This window comes from Leiobunum rupestre, chromosome 7, assembly GCF_980474605.1.
Source record: "Leiobunum rupestre chromosome 7, qqLeiRupe1.1.hap1, whole genome shotgun sequence".
Classification (NCBI taxonomy): domain Eukaryota; kingdom Metazoa; phylum Arthropoda; class Arachnida; order Opiliones; family Sclerosomatidae; genus Leiobunum; species Leiobunum rupestre.
This window is the reverse complement of record NC_143390.1, coordinates 44,735,476-44,755,321: the sequence shown is the minus strand read 5'-3', so window position 1 is coordinate 44,755,321 and position 19,846 is coordinate 44,735,476. Positions and strand designations below refer to the sequence as shown.

Sequence of the window (19,846 nt, the reverse complement as noted above, 5' to 3'; positions counted from 1 at the left end):
AAAAAAATAATATAAAAAATTAAAAAAAAAAATGATTTGATGATTTTGAAACTATGTGGGCACTATTTTTAATGTTTTAGTAAAAACCATCTTTGAAATACTTGACATGATGGGTCATTGACCTTTTGTGAATACAGAACTAAAGAACTCTTTTGAAAAATGCCAAATAAAGCAATTCAAGTTACCTGGTTTTGGAACTAAGGTAGCGAAATCTTTTTGGCCGTTTTATAAACACAAAAAATAATGTAGGGGGCAGCACGAACAAGGGCAAGGTTTAAATTTTTAATTTAAAACCGCGAACTACCAGATAAAAAGCGGTCTTATCAGTCTCTTGTTTCCTTTTAACATAGCTGTTTTATAATTGGAAGTTATGAAAAACGTCCGTGGGATTTAGGCGTGTTTGATAATTCTTGTTTTGTTTACATCAAATCATTAATTTCAAATTGGAAAATTATCGTTAATATTTCAGAGTCGAAGCCTCGAAGGGTTCCCACTGACGCAGACTGCTACTGGTTTTCAAATTTCAAATTACACTTTTAAGACTTGGTTAGTATAATTATTAAATTATTCTTGTATAAACAGTATAACTCTAACTAGACTAAAATATATATTGTAATCAGGCTTTGCCTTTCAAAAGCCAGGGTGGGAATGCTTTCTTTGAAGCTCTTAAAATCCTTTATCCTCTTTTAAAGTTTGAGGGGCTGGTTGGGTTATGTGAATTGTGACACCGTAGTCCTATTATTAATCCAAGGTGACACTGTCTTAAACCTAATTTTATTAAACGTTTTGTCTATATAATTTCAAAAATTTGGTGCAGGGCATCTCTATTGTTAATCCTATTTGGAATTGAATCGCTAGAGTGCCTTAGCTTGTCAATAATCTGGAGCAAAAAATGCTGGTTGTTGTGTATTATTTTGTGCTTTTTTATAGATAAATACTTTCACAATGAATGCTCATAAAGGAATTCTAATTTACAATGATGAAGATGCCAGCGTTGCTTCCACGCTACTCAAAACCTCAAATTCCACTTTACCAACAACCAAAACATTTCCTAATGAAAAAATTTCAAATGATAAACAAGGAAAGAGAATAGCATTAGCTGAAATTGCATCATGCTCAAATAATTCCAACATTGAAAATAAGATAAAAATTATTCTACCTAACTCCAAGAAATTGAACGCAAACTCGGGAAGCCTGAACTACATCAAAACTGATATTTTGGCGAAACCAGAAAACAAATTTTTCAAGTACAAAAGATATCAAGTTGAGTCAGTCAAGGTGTCCGAAGAAGATGAATGTGGGAAGATTGGAAGTTGTGTGTCGGATCTGGAGCCAACTACTATATGGTCACCTTTAAGAGATGACTCTATGTTATCGGGTATTGTGATGATTCATAATGAAAATAACAAAATATTTATATACTTAAATTATTTTATAGGTTCCACTTCTCCCATGCTTTTAGACAGGTCTATTTCTTCAGAATTTATGCACAATGACGTGAAAGAAAATTATTCCGTAATTGAATCTCCTGATCTTTATCTTGTCCCAGAATTCACGACTGAAATATACTCTCATCTTTTGAATTTAGAGGTAATTACGTGCTATATTTTACATTATTAGAATTCCATTAATATTTTTTAATTTCAGGTTAAATTTCGTCCAAAAGCCAATTACATGAAGAGACAGCCAGACATTACTAGCAATATGAGAACTATTGTTGTAGATTGGTTAGTTGAAGTATGCGAGGAGTATAAACTAGAGACCGAGACGCTTTACCTCGCAATTGCCTATGTTGACCGATTTTTGTCTGCAATGTCAGTCGTACGCTCAAAACTTCAACTTGTTGGAACATCAGCTTTGTTTATAGCATCGTAAGTTCAATCTCCCAATTTTATTTGTTATTTAAAATAATGTGTTTTAAAAACTAAGTTTCATTTTCAGTAAATATGAGGAAATTTATCCACCAGACTTGAAAGAATTTGTGTACATAACTGATGACACATACACTAAACGCCAAGTTCTGAGAATGGAACATCTGTTATTGGAAGTATTAGCCTTTGATTTAGCCATACCCACTGCATTTTCATTTATTCAAAGGCTAACTTCCCTCTACTATTCCAAAACTACAACTTTGGAACCTCAAAGGACTACAAACTTAGCTCGAGTATGCCATAGATCAAAATATTTTACAAAATTACTGTAATTTTTATAGTTAATATAAAATTTGCTTCTAGTATCTCTGTGAATTGAGCCTTTTGAATGGAGACAAATTTTTATGCTACCTACCAAGTCAAATAGCGAGTGCTGCATTTTCACTTGCAAAGTATACAATGGGACAAGAGCCTTGGGTAATTAAATATAGCATAGTGATATTAAGAAAAACAATTTTATTTACTCTTCTTTTTATTTTTAGAGTGATTTGCTGGAAGATATATCGGGATATGAAGAAGACAGCTTTCAGGATTGTGTTTCTGATTTGTACAATATATTCGTCAATGCAAGGCAGCTCAAACACAAGGCAATATATGAAAAATATAAATCGCCAAAGTAAATTAAGTCATTTTTTAAATTAGAGTGTCCAATTACATTGTCTCTAACCAATTTCCATCTCTTAGGTACAACTGTGTTTCTTTAATTACACCTCCTCCAAGAAATGGGAATTAAAGTGTGCAGGGTTACGAATTAAAGAACACGTTTATAGTTAGGCGGAATTTCTTTTTACCTTTTTAACCTTTCCTGACATGCAAAAGATTATTTTGCCTTGTTTATGGTTTTTATCCTTTTAAATTTTGTATATATATATTTACGATATAATAAATTTTCTGCATTTAGGTGTACAAAGTATGTGCATTCCAATTGCAACGAAAATAATAGTACTATTATATTTTGTACTATGTTTTACAAAATCGGTACTTTTTGACATGAAACATTCGGCTAGAAAGATAAAAAATAAAGTATTTTGTGTATTCAGCTTTTCTTTTTATATTTTAAACATTTGAACAATATTTTGTATTAAAATTGTTTTGTAATAACTTTGTCCTTGATACTTTTGATTATAATACACTAGAGTTGCAGGCAGCCAAGTGTCCCTGTAATACTAACAAAATTCAATATTTTAAGACCCACCATGGACCTACACGAACTCCAACTTATGTTTTGGAAATCTCTCTTTAGCAGCATAATTTGCGACCAAAAACAATTGCTAGACCCTGTTTTGGTAGCTGATTGCCTCCTCTTGTGAGAAATGGCAATTGAACATAAAACATGGTTAAAGGGAGTACATGGGGAAAGTCTAGCTTTCACCAAAACTAACATGTGCCAGTTAGTATTTCCGGAAGCAAGTCCTTCCCATTTGTTCGTTTCTTAATTTTTCTAAGCATTTTTGCTTAAATTTGCTCAAAAATATAATCCTATTTTTCCTATAATAATATTTTGTGACTGAAGGTAGCGAAGGTGCTCAATTTTCATTGGACTAAACCAAGAAATTTTTATCAAGCAAAAAACAATCTATTTTAGTAACTTTACTTATTTTTCAATTTAACCAAAACACTATGTTAATTGGGATACCTTGCTACATTTAGTTTCCTCACAAAAAGAAATAAGGCATTAGCATATCATAAGACTATTTATGGACCTCGTACCCTAGATTGAAAATCACTTTTCCAAGTAGCGCGTAGTCCAGTCTCCAGCCTCCGTGACCGAAGACTTGCTATTTCTATGGAGACTGGAAACCTGGCATCCTTCCAGTGGAGACTGGAGCTGGAGGCCCAACCTTCCAGTGGAGACTGGAGCTGGAGGCCCAACCTTCCAGTGGAAACTGGAGGCCCATCCTTCCAGTGGAGACTGGATGCCCAACCTTAAAGTGGAAACTGGTGGACCGAAGACTGGAGGCCGAACCTTCCAGGGGAGACTGTAGGACCAAAAACTGGAGACCAAAAGTGTTGCCGACTTATGGTAGTCAATATATAGCGTTTACTCGTCGGTTTACGCACTTCGTGCCAGTGTTGGCAGATTACAGTAAAGAAGCGAAGTCAGGTGACCTAAAACGTGCCTCAAACTCCAAACGCAAACATTCCCCACGTAACATTATATTGTTTCAAATGTTGATTCAGGGCCGTAGCCAGGCTATAGATGTAGACCGGGCGAACCGTAATTTAGGAGGGGCGAGTATAGTATTCAGTGCCGTCTTTATAGATTTAGTTCGAGGAACGCCAGGTCGGGCGAAAAAAATCCCAGGCTACGGGCCTGTGTTGATTGTGTTGCATGCAAAGCGTATGAACGATGGGATCTTTTGACAATACACCCTCTATGGCACGATAACGTTTGAAGCTATCGATTAAAACACCGATTTGTCTGCAGGCTCTGTAACATCATCACACTCTTCACGCTGAACTCATCCCCCCGTCTCCTTCATAAGTTCGATTCCTCACTAAATTTTATAATGGCCCATAACACTGCTCTTGAACTGTATTTTATCACTCGGGCTCTTATAAGAACAAGCCTGACCTCCTTCGTCTTCTTCGGCACATTGACCTTTACGTCTCAGCTAAAAATATTTGCCCCACCTCGTTGGAGACTTCTATAAACTGGACATTATTGTCCCATCCACAAACAACGATGGACGAAGATACTTTCTCTCTACACTTTCCCTACATTGGTTCCTCCAGTTTGTCTCTGAACCTACCCGTCTTTCTAAGACGAGTGATAGCACTCCGGATTTGCAACTGTCGTCAGATTCTCTACTATAATCTACAATGTCGAATATCTCCCCTCTCTGGGGTCCTCTGATCATAACATTGTCTCTTTTCAGCAAACGCCATCAGACTCAATCGATTTCCTAGACTCAGACTACACTGCTCTAAATGTGTAAATTTCCAGGCCAAAAATGCCTCCGAATGCTGGACATTTTTTCAATCAGAATGACTATTTGCAGCCACCGCTCAACTTAAACCAAGAACCCTCGCCTAGCCAAAGTTGCTAAACAAAGAGCATGAAAATCATTCCGTAGACATCAGTCAAGTTCTCCCCGTGTGACGTCACTATAGCGGGGTGGCTAAGAGATCGGTTTTGGCACCTCTACTCTTTGTGATCTATATCGAGAGCCTTCCCTCCGCTGTCCTACATGCATTACCTGGTTCCTGCAAGTCTCTTTGCCGAAACCAGGGACGTCATTTGGGTCTCCCCCCCCCCCCCGGTATTTTTGGTCACGAGTAAATTTTGCATATTACTACATTAGAAACGTCCTGTTTAATTTCATGTATTCATTGTTTTGGTTTGAATGTTATTATTGCTATTATGCAATAGCTATATCGATTAAAAATTCCAAAAATTTTAAATTTTGACGCGTTTTTGCCCCTTAAAAAACATTCAACGCCTCCAAATCACCACATTGGCAAGAACAACCGTATCCATACGATTTATAAACGCGCAAACCATTTCCTCTCACTTAAAATAACACCACTTAACAATTAACAGAAACAATAAAATTTGAAAGTACTGCATTTAAATTTAGAGAGCGAGATAGTTTTTTTTAATTAAATAAAATACCCATCAAGCCCAGTATAGATTTTGTGCTACCGCGACTGGACTTACAACATCTTTTTCGTTATACTGCCTAAGATATCATCAAAGTTCTGTTAGCAGTGTTAAAGGGAATATAACCTTTGGTATTTCTGTCGCCCTGCGAGGGTTCCAATATTGTCCGCTGCCTCTCATGGCTTTTCACACCTGCGGCGCTGATAATCGCTGATTGTGAAGGGAATACAGGAAAATGATGGGGTCTTCCATAAAGAACGCATTTGAGGTTCTATTCCCTTTAAGCGTTGGGCAAGACAGTATGAGATGATTTTATATAAAGATCTATTAAACAGTTTCGGTAATTCACGCAAATGAGGTTGTCGTGAACGTCTAAAGCTTGTTTTCCACTGGCGCGCGCAACGACGCGTTTCTCAGCTTTGAAACGTTCAAACGTTTTTACGCGCGTAAAGAAAATAACATTATGACGCGCGCTAGTGGAAAACAAGCTTTAAGCTTGTTTTCCACTGGCGCGCGTAACGACGCGTTTCTCAGCTTTGAAAAGTTCAAACGTTTTTACGCGCGTAAAGAAAATAACATTATGACGCGCGCTAGTGGAAAACAAGCTTTAGAATCTCCCCGATCTTGTAGATGTTCGCGTAAAAGTAATTTTCATAAGTTGTAAAAACTGTCTATAAATTGCTCAGTAGTGGCGACATGCTGCCATCTACATGTCACCATGTAAAATTAGAGCGCGAATTTTAAACTTAAGCTTTCTATTCAAAGATCATATCTCTGAGATTCTCAGTTAATTGCCTTAACTTAGTTATTTTTGAGTGCAATGAACATAGAGAATTCCTAAGTGGAGTACCGACCAGGATGGTGAGGACAGTAAATTTTCAGCCAATAGGGGCTTAAATATAACCTCTTCAAGGAAATCGCCAAGAAGAAATATTTCCGAGAGCCAGGACCTAGTTACTGTTCATAAAGTACTTGTTGAAATACTGAAACAGAACGTCTTAATAAGTAAAAAAAGCTACCTGGTTAAAAGGAAACACTTGTTTCATAACGAAAAGTGGCCATTATTTCCACATGTACTATATCAACAGTAACTTGCTGGTCCTGGATCTCGGAAACATTAATTCTTGGTCCTTTCCTTACAGATGTTTTATTGAAGCGTCTATTGAAGGTTTTACCCCCTGTACCCCGCTAGAGCTCCTAGGTTTTCAGTAAACAAATCTGCAATAGGGCAATATTAGAATATTCAGTGAGTGGCATCTGGTGCCAATTTGTTTGGTGCGTTGTGTCACTTTCTCGTTTCCAAATGGTCGACTTGCTCAGTTCTCGCTTGAGGTCTTTCAGTAAATTTTCAATCCATAATGCTTCTCTGAAACTTTCTGTTAAGGTGACATTTGTGTGCAACCGAGCTATTCGCGACCAAAACTATCACTGCGGCCAATTTGGTTGTCATCAATAGATAGCTAGAGCAATAGCAGACGGTTTTTTGCCTTTTGCAGACCATGGCTACGTTCAGTAGCTTGCAACAAATTAAGCGTTGCAGTATTTCGGAACCGGTTTTATACTGTACGCTTTTTTCCATTTCCGGTGTGACGTAGCGTTGCTGAACCGTTGCTGAAACATTTGAACCTGCTCTACCAGCTGGTTTCTTCGTTGTTAAACGGAATCGTGACGTCACAGCACGCGGGAAGGCTAGCTGCGGACGATACAGCAGACGATATTTTATAAAAATTACAACAATCGTAAGAAAGCGTTCAACAAGACAGGATAAAAAGTCTCAACGGAATCAACGCAAACGTAAAACGGTATAAGACCGTTAAGCTTCACTGAACGTAGCCAGTATAGCGTAAGGACATTTTACGGTGCCCAATAGGCAGAGCCGTACCTAGTCCAAAGATAATTTAAACTCGTACCCTAGATTCGAATACTGAGATCTTTCCCATTGACGGTTTTGTTACGAAGCGTTTACCCTCTTCCGGCACGTGACCTCCATCGGTTGCGGTAAGGCGCAAACCATGGACCGAATTTTTTCTGAGTTTCAGTGGGAAGTGGGTAAACGCTATCGGCAACGCGCGAGAGAGTGATTTCGAATCTAGGGTACGAGTTTAAATTATCTTTGCCTAGTCCAAATGGTGCCCTGGGCCAAAAACCAAAATGGCGCCCCCAGAAGTAGAAATTTTTAAATTTTCAATATCTAATTTAAATGAAAATCATCGATTTTTCGCCCCTAAAATTTTGGCGCCCTGGTCCCCTGCCCCTCTCGCCGTACCCAAGAGACGGTTCTGCCAATAGGTGGACACTTTTCACTTGTTCTAGAACAAATGTTGTACACCTTTTACGCTAAATTAAACTGTTAAATTGTTCTGGTGGAGAAAATTACTCTACACCGCGAACTATTCGTCAAAGTCAGAGTATTGGGGTTACACTTTTTACTCCTTAATATCCGGAGTGAAGAGAGTAAAAAACTGTTAAAATCGTCTGCTTATCCAGAAGGTATCTGGTAAAATGGCCACAGGCATAAATTTTGGAAGAACATTTTTAACAGGTCTCGAACTATTCACCACCACAGAATCAATTAAGTAGAATGACGTCATGCAATACTCTGAAATCCCGGAACAAGCGAAAAGGTATAGACGTCATGACGTGTATTAGAGGGTTATGTTGGATGCCATAGAAGCTATAAAAGGTTAATATTTTCATTTTATTATAATCATAATTATAACCATAAGTATGACACTTCCTGTTGTTTCAATGCTAATTAATTTTATAATTAATAATTAATTTCAACACTGACGACCCTCCCGCCCAGATCCGTCTTGGACTCACAACTGAAATGAGTAGTATATTATCGTCTTTGGCAATATTAAATTTCTATTTGGACATATTTTAGACACTATGGGCAGTGCTTCCACTTTGAGGGATTTTATCCCTTTTTAGGGATTTTCCGACCTAAAAGTTATTTTATTTTGGAAGAGAGGGAAAAAGGGAAAATTGAGGGATTTTTTGAAAATAAAGGATTTTGGGAATTTTTATAATTTCCCTTAGAAATATTTTGGTCTTGTACTTCAAATACCGAGCCTCTAACTTTATTGGAATCCAAGAATGAAATTAACTGGGATTTGGAAGTGTGTCATAGATTTTAAAATATTTTTAAGAAATATTTTTTCTTTATATAAGGCCTAAAAATTATAAATGTTATTGTTTTAGTACAAAAAATTGCGAAAGGGATTAAAAGGGATTTATTAGAACCGACAGAGGGAGAAATGAGATTGTACAAGTGGAAGCACTGACTCCATATGGGGCTCTGTGCTGAATGAAACCTGCATCAGTTCGGTGATAATCTAGGCTTTTTCTCATACTTGTAGTTATTATGTTACTTATGTTATAGTTTTACATTGTTTTGTGTTTCCTCCATTGTAACACAGAGAATTACGATGCCGAGACTTAGGCAATTTTCTCTAATTTGACAATAGCAGACGCTAGATCATAGATGCTACCTCGGAACTTCGGAAGAGAATTCAAGAGATTGGAACCGTAGCGCCATCTAGACTCTTTTCGGTTTCGAATTGCATTACATAGCCCGACAACCTATTAGAGCATATGCAACATAATAACATCAAGTATGAATCTTGTAGCCTTGTCCCTGCATTTTTTCTCACAACCACTTTTCTACGCCAGAGACAAATTAATAGAAAAATATGAAAGTTCATTATTCTTTTGTTAGTATTTACATAAGTGTATAATATTATTACATAAGTGTGACACTTATTTTTCTTCACATGCAAAAGTTTTACTGCGAGCTATTCACAAGACAGACTACAGTACGAGTTTCATCGTCGTTTTGCGTCCGCTTGTTAACGCGTCTCACGTAGCCTTTGACAGCGCCTCGCTAGGGTTAGATTTTCTTCTTGTGATGACGTCACTCCGTTACTAGCTCTCAGTAAAATATCCCCCAAAGTGACAAACTTATAGAATAATATTATAGACTTATGGTATTTACAATAATGTATTCATTTCAACCATGATTAGCGAACTGCATTAGGTAGTTTGCCGTCAGTCGCTAGGATGGGAGGGGCTTCGTTAAACTGGCTAGTTTCATTGTTAAGGCTTAGAGCGAAATTTATCCCCTAAATTTTAATGCGCATCTTTTTGACTGAAAGAAAATGCCTAAAAATATTACCAGCAATTTATGATGGTCAACTGATTTGGCAACAAAGAAGGTTAAAACGAGCAATCCTAGAAACGCTTCGTGGATCAAGTCATGATTGGCTATAAGGGTCACAGAATCATTCGAAAGATTCGGTCCGAATGTCAGCAGAACGACCAATAAAATTTTGTAATTCTTCAAGTCTTTTTTTCGGAATTCAAACGATTTTGTATGGAACGCCATCCAGGTCAAAATTATGAATAAAAAAAACCAAACTGTAGGGAAAAATATAAATTTGGCAAAAACAAATATTTCTGTTGAGAAAAAAATATTTTCGTTGGGAAAAAAATATTTTCGTTGGGAAAAAAAAACTTTCGTTGGGAAAAATATAGTTTTTTGTGATTTTTTCTAAATAGATCTTAAAAGAAATTGATTTGAAAATCTTCATCGGTTCATTGTGTAAATTGGCGCGTGCTTGCTCGGAAGGGATAATCTTATTGGCTAAGACAAATGCAGATAAATATTGCTAAGCCCACGTGATTCTATTTTATTATCAGAATAAATAATTACACGTGCGACGAAAAAATGGGCGATATCATCGAGATTCACGCGTTTTTAATTTAAAAACCCTTCCTTTTGACGGTTTTTATTTTGGAGCGAATAATTTCTTTTAGCGTCTATTCCAAAGATATAATTGCTAGTGATTTTCACGGCAATATACCAGTGTTACCGAACCCAACCTAACCTATACTACGCGTGAAAGCTAGGATATCCATAAGTAACCTTATCAAAACGGTATCGTACGCAAAGTATTGGCGCCTTACGGCGCCGCACGTTTGCTGCGCTCTCGTGTTCGCCATCAGAAAGGCGAAACTAATTTCCGGCCACTCTGAATTTGACCCCCTTCACTAACCATCATATTTTCTCGACGGACCTTGCATGGTGTCAATTTTTCCAGGCGCCATCTGCCGCTGCAGAAAGAAATTCCTACTTCTTTGCCAAACAATAAAATGCAACAATAGGTACTTGGCAGCATGACGTATATAATACGTCACCCATGCAGTTGCTTTTTCCAGTTGGAAAAAAATATTACCAGCATGGCGGCCATAGCCAAAAGTACGGCGTGACGTCATGCTACCAAGTTCCTTTTAACAAAAATTATTAAAAATAGTTAGTTTGTATAACCATACATCTGGGGGAAGTGTCATACCTATGGAAAATATTATAGACTTACGCTATTATATTTAAAAAAAAGCCTTTCGAAAATTTTACAATTAATCAAATAAACATTCTCTTAAACGAAAGTTTTAATTTGTTCATGATATAAAAAAAATTACGACGTAATTTACTTCAATCAATTTTGTTCATTAACTAGATTATATTCGTTAATTTATTACACAAACATTTGATTTAACAATTACCTAAATTGTATTTGAATTTATCAGTTCGTTAAATATTCGGTCGTAAAAATCGTTGTTTGTTGATAAAGAAAGATTGCGCGAGAAAAAAATTCCCAGATATCGAGCGCGGTTGGTGAGAAATATCGACTTTTATCAGGGCTTTCAGTAACCGTCTCTAATGCTTTATCTGTTCCGTTGGAAATTACGCGAACAATTAAGTTGAGGGCTGACGATAATAATGAGGGTCGCGCGACTTTCGGTACCAGTAATTCACCGCCAAACATGGTGGCCCAAAGTTTTCAAATAAACGGCGGCGTCGCTGTTAAAATTGAAGCGTTTACTCGCTTGACCAGGCGTAGTAGAGTCGAAAGCAGCCAGGTGCGCGGATCAATGAGAAGCTGCGGATCGAGTCACGTGACCCTCAACGGTCCTACACTTTAAGCCAGTGGGCTCGCAGCGTTTCCACCACCGAAATTGTTGGCATTCTTTCGAGGTACGTTGGCTTCCTCCATCCCGGGACGAGCGCTGATGAAAACTAGAAAGTTGATTACAAAGTTCATCTCCGCTTGGTGTACGCTCCGGATCAAGATGGTCACTTGAGGATACCTACAATATCAGGTAAGATTCGTTCTTATAAGTATCAATATGGCATTTTAAATTACATTAAACGTTTCAAATTAATTTGAATTGTAGTAACTTTTTTAAATCCCCGTTCGGGGCCTCGTGATATTCCGTGGAAAGACGAAATGTATTCTGACGTCGCTGCCCCCCCCGCTCTGCTCCCCCTTTAGTTGGCTTCCCATCTTGTTGCGCGAGAATTTCATTATTATCGGAAAAGTTTAAATGGGCATTTCAATTTTAAATTACTAGATACTAATTTATAGAATGAATGTATCGCGAGTTACTCTTTTGAACACGTATTTTTCCGGGGATTCTAAATGAAATTGCCAATGATAGCTACTCACGTGCACAGTGCGAACGCGAAAATCGAAACCCGAATTTTGAGAGTAGCCGTCCTCGGTTCGGCGTCTCGAAGTCGGCCCCATTTTTTGTTTATTATTGAAGAAAAGGAGCTTTATACATTTACTTCGGTGTTTCGAAATATTTAAGCTTTGTAAAATTTTTACCCTTTATGTCGGAAATGTCCCACCTACTACGTCAAATATTTCAGCTTTTTGTTATACTTTGATTTTTTTTGGTTCAATGGGGTACGCCAATTTAAAAACCCTTCGATACGAGATACTCCTTTATTTTTAAATCCCCTCATTCCATTCCTAGATGATAGAAACTGGACAGTGTTCCTACAAATTAATATAAGTGGATATAATATATTAAATAGGTTATTTTTTTAACTGTACTACTTCAACTTGTTACTTTGACGCTTCAGATCGGCGATAAGTTATTCATAATGCAATTTTATTTATCGTTATTCATTCGGCCAAATTAATAAAAACTTATTATAATGGTACTCTATATGATGACCTGTGGCCAAATTAATCCACATAATTATGATTAATAACAATTAATAAAAATTAATTGATCTATATTATGAACTGCGACCAAATTAATCAAAATAATTATGATTAATAACAGTTAATAAAAATAATAAAACATCTATATTATGAACTGCGACCAAATTAATAAAAAATGTAATAATACTACTGCGCATTATGAACTGCGACCAAATTAATAAAAACAATTTTAATAATACTGCTCTTTATTATGATCTGTGGACAAATTAAATCATAGTGCTACTCTATACAGTATTATGAACTGTGGCCAAATTAATTATATCAATTTTAATAATACTATTCTATATAATGTACTGATTGTTATAAAGATTAGTTATAATAATAATAAAATTTGTTATTTTCAGCCCAGTCTCTAGAAAATATAAAATATGGCCAGTGGTAGTTTTTGAACGAAATAGTCTTTGTTAGGCTGCGCGTCAATACGAAAGAGGAATCGCCCGTAATGCATCAGCCGAGGCGACGGAAAAAACGGCCCAGTTACGGGGTTCGAACTGTGGAGATTTCTCGGGGCAAAAATGGCTTCGGGTTCACGATCTCGGGCCAGGCACCCTGCATTCTCAGCTGCATCGTCACCGGGAGCCCCGCCGAAAACGCCGGATTAAGGCCGGGAGATTTTCTGATCGCCGTCAACGGTACAAACGTCTCCAAGGCTCTCCACGATGACGTGGTCAGGCTCATGGCAGCCACTCCGGGAGTTCTCAAACTGCAAATCGCCGAAAACTACTTTTCGGACTCGTCGGACGAAGAGATCGTGCCGACGACGAGAACTAAGCCTAAGTACCCGCACCGTTTGAGGCACAGGCACCATCAGACTGGAAGTCGGGCGGAGAAAGTTGTGCGCGATTTGCAAACGGGCGCTTTGTTCATCGACCATTTGCAAATAGCCACGCAACCGGACGGTTCTCAACGACCGTGTCTTGTGGTCAAAAGATCGGGCTTCGACGGGGCTTTCAGACTGAGCAGTCGCTCTAATAAAGCCTTGCTCGACTTAATACTCCACCAGAAATTGAAGGAAGTCGGCATCAAACCGAGTTCGTCGCGATCCTCCAATGACCTAGCGGCGCCCACCTACTCCAAACAAAGGTTAAACGCCCGCGGTAAAAGACATTTCAAAGCGCCCAAACGAATTCACAATCCCAACAATGGCGCGTCGAGCGCTTCGACGGACAGTACCAGTCAAGGAAGTTCCTCCGCTCGGGTCTTCAGTTCGGTTTTCAGCGAAAGGGAGCTGAACAATATCCTGTACCCTTCCATCTTCCAACACGACAACGTCGAGGAAGAATTGGACGACGAAACGCACGCTCGAGCCGTGTTGAGGGCGGTGGTGGGGTACCTAGGAACCATCGAGATGCCCAAAGAGCCCCAATTGCCCAGTTCCAGGTTGCAAGCCATTCGCAATTGCATCCGAAGACTTAGAATCGAAAAAAAGATCCACACGCTGGTTCTGCTATCAGTATTCCCCGAAAGCGTACTGCTGACCAATCCTCACGGCTTGATGCTGGCCGAATTTCCCGCCGAAAAAATAACCTTCAGTGGCGTGTACGCCGACGACAAGAAGTTCTTCGGCTTGGTGACCAGCCACGGGGCCAGCAGCGACGAACTGAGCGAAGGGAGCCAAGAGGGTCCCATTTCCATCAGTAGTTCCTGCCACGTCTTTTTGGTGGATCCTAAACTGCAACCTCACCACATGCACTTGAAAAGGGCCAAGGCCTTCCGAATTACTTGCACGCCGCACCCTTTGACCAATCGCTGCCGCGAGTTTCCCGAATCAGCCGATGTCATCCTACAAGCCATTGTCGGTCTCTATCGAAATAGAATGGGTCTCAACGTGGACGCGTCGGCCGTCGGTGGACTCGTCGAATTCAACGGACACGTAGTTTCTCCTCAACCCAGCAACACTAGCAGTAATAGCAGCAACAGCGACAGCGGAATTGGCTTCAGAGACGAAGGTAAGTTTGCCGCCTTTATTCGCGTAAAGATATAGTATATCATTCTCTTAGGAGAGAAGTGACCACCTAGGGTATAAACATTGACGGCTATTAAAGTAGATTTCGCTATCTTTGCTAAGCTCGAAGCTGAAAAATCAGTGGGAATCAGTTTCAAGCGAATAACATGATCAGTTGAGGGAGATTAATAAAAGAGCTATACTATATATATTCCTGACTTAACGCGATCTAATAATCTTCTAATTTCAATCGTTTCTAGGCAATACGAGCGATCGCGTGTTTGTGGTGGATGTGGAGAACTATAACCGTTATCGCACCAACAGTTTAGACCGCCAAAGTTTCTCAGTTCCTAGTTACAACCACCTGGCAGGAGCTAGCGTCAACGTTCCTGGCGTCAATGGCGCCTACAGAACGTGCAATGACGTAACGTCCCAGCAATCGAATTTCAACGAAACGGAGGAAGACGTTCAAGCCTTGCCCGGCCTCAGTGTCTCCAACAAGACGCGCGACGTTCGCGAAGAAGGCGTACAACAGGAACCCGTGCCGGATATTGTACTACCGTGCAGGGAAACTACCAAGACGTCTCCTGGATCGTCGAAAGGCTTATCGGCGTCGTCCTCGACGGACAGACTAACGGTCCGGGTCATGCCAGACCCTTCATCCCCCGAAAAGACACCCCCGCCTCGAACGCCACTCGTGGGGGGCTCTGAAATGAACCTTCAATCGAATTTAAGACCGGGAGTGACCCCGAGGACTACCGGAGACCAGATGGTCATCCACAAGCCGGAAAAATCAACGGGCGCCATACCCAAAAGTAGAGGCAAAGCGACTGCTCCATCGCCGGTGAAAGATTTGGACAGTAGACTGAGTCCCAAAGTGTACGACCTCGAATTGCCGGCCGCGGTGATCGGTCAAAAAGGCGACATTGGGGGTAACGCGTTATCTTCGAAACTCGAGCGGAGGAACTTTGGCGAAACTTTCGAGAGAAGGATGAAGACGCCGGGGGGATCCAGAAGCTTGGACGATCTCCATTTGCAGTCCGAAGAGTCCGAAATAGGCTCTTGCGAGGGCTTCGTCTATCGAAGGCACCAAGCCAACAGACGAGGCCGAGATCCCAATCCGTACGCGTCCAAGGACGACTCCGATTCCCAAGTAAGTGCCACCTTTATTGCTAAACCGAATCTGGTAACTTTTTCTCCGTACGTGCTAGCGAGAGGCTGATCACTTAAGAGTTTGTACGTACACCAATTACCACGGCGTACACCAAGAGTACGATGAGCACTCCGTAGAATACGCGGATTACGACAATATTTCGTTAGGATTAAGCGGATTACTTGGATTACGTAGAGATTGCGTACATATTACGAGTGATAAAATCCGTTGGTAAATATTATAGAAGCGTAACTTTGTTCTATTTAGTAATATTAGATACCGCCAGGAAACCATACCTCCAGGCCCGTACACGGGGGGGGGGGGGGCGCCAGGGGATGCTCAGCGCCCCCAAATGAGTACTTCAGCATCCCCAATCCGACTGACCCAAAAAAAATCGATTGCTCAATTACCGAATGATATGATCTAAAATATTTGTATATTAATCAAAAAGGAAAATTACTTTTACTAGAGAGCTAGTATCAGTAAATATTTGAAACCATTTTACTAAAGTTTTTGAAAATTGCTTTCGCGCGTCTCACTGCACCAGAAAAACTTTTCAATTGTAGAAATATTGAACCAGCTTATCAAAAATGTTTGACGGATATTTTAGGGCTACAACCGGATTAGTATATTTACTAATTACATAGGTGGGGAGATAAAAATTACTCAAGGTATTGGCACCCCCAAAAAGAATTTGAGCGCCCCCGAGTTTTGGCGGCTGTGTACGGGCCTGCATACCTCTACTTGGAATTCTTATACTGCCCTATCGCGTATGGTAAGATCAGTCGGACTGCTTTGGCCCCACCTATTAGAGAAAAAAAATCCCCTTTGCGCGCGCTTCCCTCTCACGTTGTTGTTTGTTAAGTTAACATAGTGACGTCAAAAAAACCGTCATCCACATCGAGACGAAAATCTGCCGCGATAAGCATTCCAAATAGAGGTATGCATTCCTGATACCGCTAATGGGTGTCTATATATTTCGCCATCACAATAAACTACTTAATTTTCTATTATGGAGAATGTGTGTATTTGTGCGTAGGGAGAGTTACCATTTTTAGCGTTACTAACTTACCCTCACGCTCGAAAAGTAAGTCCCTCCCCCCTAAAAAAATCACATCTACTCGGCATTTCATTGGATCCCCAAAACCTGGCCTAAGTAGAAATAAATAAATCATGGTATTAGCATATTTATAATTATGTTTGCGCATAAGTGTATCCGTTCTTCACCTTCCGCGTGCTAATTTTTTCAAGTTGCGCCATATTTTTTTCCATTTGGGTATACATCAATTCTACGTCACTCCACACATAGCTATCAGTAACTACTAACTGGCTCACTGTGACACTTACGCAGTATAATATACACAATAACTTTCCATTGATAAAATAAACACGGAAATTACCATTTGAACAACATCCTGTTTCCTCAACTACTTCCGATTTTATAAAAATTAAATTAATAAGTTTACGTCTTAGTTAACGAATAGGCAACTAGCGGCCAAAGCGGGAAACTCTTAGCTCTCTCAGGCCATTTTTATCCAACGCCACACAGCGGATAGATTTTGGTGACGCAACGATTTGTTCGTTGATAATCATAATAATTCGTTTAATAATTAATATAATAACTAGATATTACTTTAATTTTCAAAGCTCTTATCAGTAATAATTCCCCAAAATTTTAATATTAATTTAAAAATTAATTTATGAAGCACCTTTGAGAACATATGTCGCATCACTCGAGGCTACTACGGGCCGCCAAACAGGGAAAAAGAAATATGAAAAATAAAATAAAATCATAAATATAGATTATAATGTTTTAAAATATATATTATGAACTTATAAAATTGAATATAAATATATATATTAAGAACTTATAAAATATAATATAAATATATATATTATGAACCTTTAGAATATAATATAAATATATATATTATGAACTTATAAAATATAATATAAATATATATATTATGAACAGGGTTGGCAAATTTTAAACAAAATGTTTAAAACAAATGTTTAAAACTTGTTCTAAACATCGATTTAAAAAAAACACCAATTTGTTTTAAACGTTTTAGACTAAGAGTTTTAAACAGGTTTTTTTTAATCGTATTTTAATCAAGAGTTTTTATAAGAAAATTCAAGAATGCGTTGAAAGAATTCTTTATTTCTTTCAAGTAATGTACAAACTTTAAACTTACAAAGCACAAAATTATACATCTAACGTTTCACATGTGTTATCTTTTCTGTTGAGTTGTTTGAAGATTGTTACCAGCTTGGATGCCTTTTCAGTCCCTAATCTGTTTCTCAGCTTTGATTGAACTAAACCAAAAGAAGAAAATACACGTTCTAAACCTGCCGAAGATGCGACTGCACTATGAAGCTGTTCAACAAGTTCCCACGTTCCTTGTTTAATTTGACCTCTTAAGGCTTTCCACCATGTCAATGTATTTAAGCCTTCAAGGGAGAGTTTGGAGAACAAATATGACTTAAATGGAGATGTTTGCGCTCTGAAACGAATTATATCTGGCATTGTAGTTGGATGGAAAGTGTTTGCATATTCCAAAGCTGTTTCTACCTGCTCTTCTGTAAGTGTTAAGGTTGTGTCTTGATATCTTGGATCTAGCAAAAATGCTAAAAAGTGAACGGCCGTCATGGCCATATTAAATCGATTCAAGCATTTACGTTCCTCAGCCACTCCAAATTGAATTTTAAATTCGTCCAAAAGATCGATCCAAATTTTAGTAGCTTCGGAAATGGTGCATTTATCTCCCTGTACTTTATCTAGTGCCACTGCAATAATTTTCAGTTTCTTCAGGTAATCTTCTGTGTTCATTTTCAGATTCATGTCAAACACTTTTTTCGATATATCCTTATCGATAGCTACTCGATTTTCGCTGCACACCTTAGATAAAATATGCCAATTTTTCAAGTACGACTCTAGACAATCAGCCAACGTGTTCCATCGAACATCAGAGGGTAGAACTAATTTATTTCCGCCCGATTCTTTATATTTGGCAGCCGGAAAATGAGTGTTTCTAAAGTACTTTATAATTTGTTTAACATGCTCCTTTATTCCTGGGTTTTCTTTATCAATGTCGTGGGCCAACAAGTTGAATATGTGCGCAGAACATCCGTAGGTAATAATGTCCACTGTACCGAGATCTTCCGAAGTTGCCAAACGTGTTCTCATATTTACCATGTTTGATGCGTTATCGGTGACAAAACTCTTCACAATACAGTTGTATTTCTGACAATTTTTTATAGATTTCACAGCCAGGTTATATAAATTTTCAGCATCATGCTTTTGTGCTCCAGTGTCAATAGTTTCGACTAAATGGCATGTATCATCTAACAAATCGGTGACTGAAACACAAATCACAGGTTCCATGTGAACATTGCTCCAGCCGTCTAATGACATGCAAACTGTTTTTCCATTCAGATTGTTCTTCATTTCAGTCAAAACACTTTGGTATACTTCATCGAGTAACTGGTTTCCAACTTGACGACGCGACGGTGGTGTATATCCTGGTCTTAAACTATTGATCAATTGGATGAATTCTGGATGTTCAACGTGACGAAAAGCCGAATTGGTTGCATACGTATATCGCGCGATTTGCAAATCAAGCTGTTTCTTTTCGGATGCGGATGTACGAAATACAAATTTACTTATTTTAGCACTCGATGACCCTGAGTTGGAGATTACTGACTGAGATTTTCTTTTGTGATTGGAGAGTGACAGTTCAGACGGAGTAGAGGATCTGGAGGTTACAGATATAGTAGATCCACTGGCAGAACTGGTGTTACCAGGAGTTAATGGTCGTTGGGGAAGGGCCCGGGGTACTACAAATACCAAAGAACAAAATAAATATGATAATTATTAAAATAAATAAATGAAGTAAAATTATTAAAATGACACCAACCTATTTCATTTTCAGAAGGCGACGTCGAATCAAAAAATACGTCTTCTTGTCCTAGAGTTGATAAATTAGCTAGGGGTATGTCATCTTCATCCAGATTATCCTCATCTGTTTTACTATTATTGTCAGAAATATCTATAGCACTTTCCAATGTGGAAATACAAATGTCAACGTGTTTCTTCATTCTAGCAACCAGTCCTACCATCTCCGTATGACACTTCTT

General features: G+C 38.7%; 2 protein-coding genes across 3 annotated transcripts in view; both read left to right on the top strand.

Moving 5' to 3' along the window:
• Positions 1-326: 326 nt before the first annotated feature.
• On the top strand, positions 327-2,871 carry LOC149936470 (cyclin-A2-like). The gene is made up of 8 exons (XM_090153308.1): positions 327-546; positions 931-1,378; positions 1,439-1,590; positions 1,648-1,871; positions 1,942-2,164; positions 2,235-2,348; positions 2,414-2,547; positions 2,616-2,871. The coding sequence occupies exons 2-8, from the start codon at positions 946-948 to the stop codon at positions 2,662-2,664; spliced, it is 1,329 nt and encodes a 442-aa protein (XP_090009434.1). The 5' UTR covers positions 327-546; positions 931-945; the 3' UTR covers positions 2,665-2,871.
• An 8,416-nt stretch (positions 2,872-11,287) lies between these two features.
• The window catches only part of loco (regulator of G protein signaling family member locomotion defects), a 29,392-nt gene continuing 20,833 nt past the window's right edge, over positions 11,288-19,846 (top strand). Inside the window, exons 1-3 of one of the 2 annotated variants that reach the window (XM_090154440.1) lie at positions 11,288-11,697; positions 12,956-14,560; positions 14,817-15,709. In XM_090154440.1, the coding sequence (XP_090010566.1) occupies positions 13,054-14,560; positions 14,817-15,709 (2,400 nt within the window). In that variant the 5' untranslated portion in view covers positions 11,288-11,697; positions 12,956-13,053. The remainder of the gene's footprint in view (positions 11,698-12,955; positions 14,561-14,816; positions 15,710-19,846) is intronic. The other variant, XM_090154439.1, reaches the window with a different exon arrangement.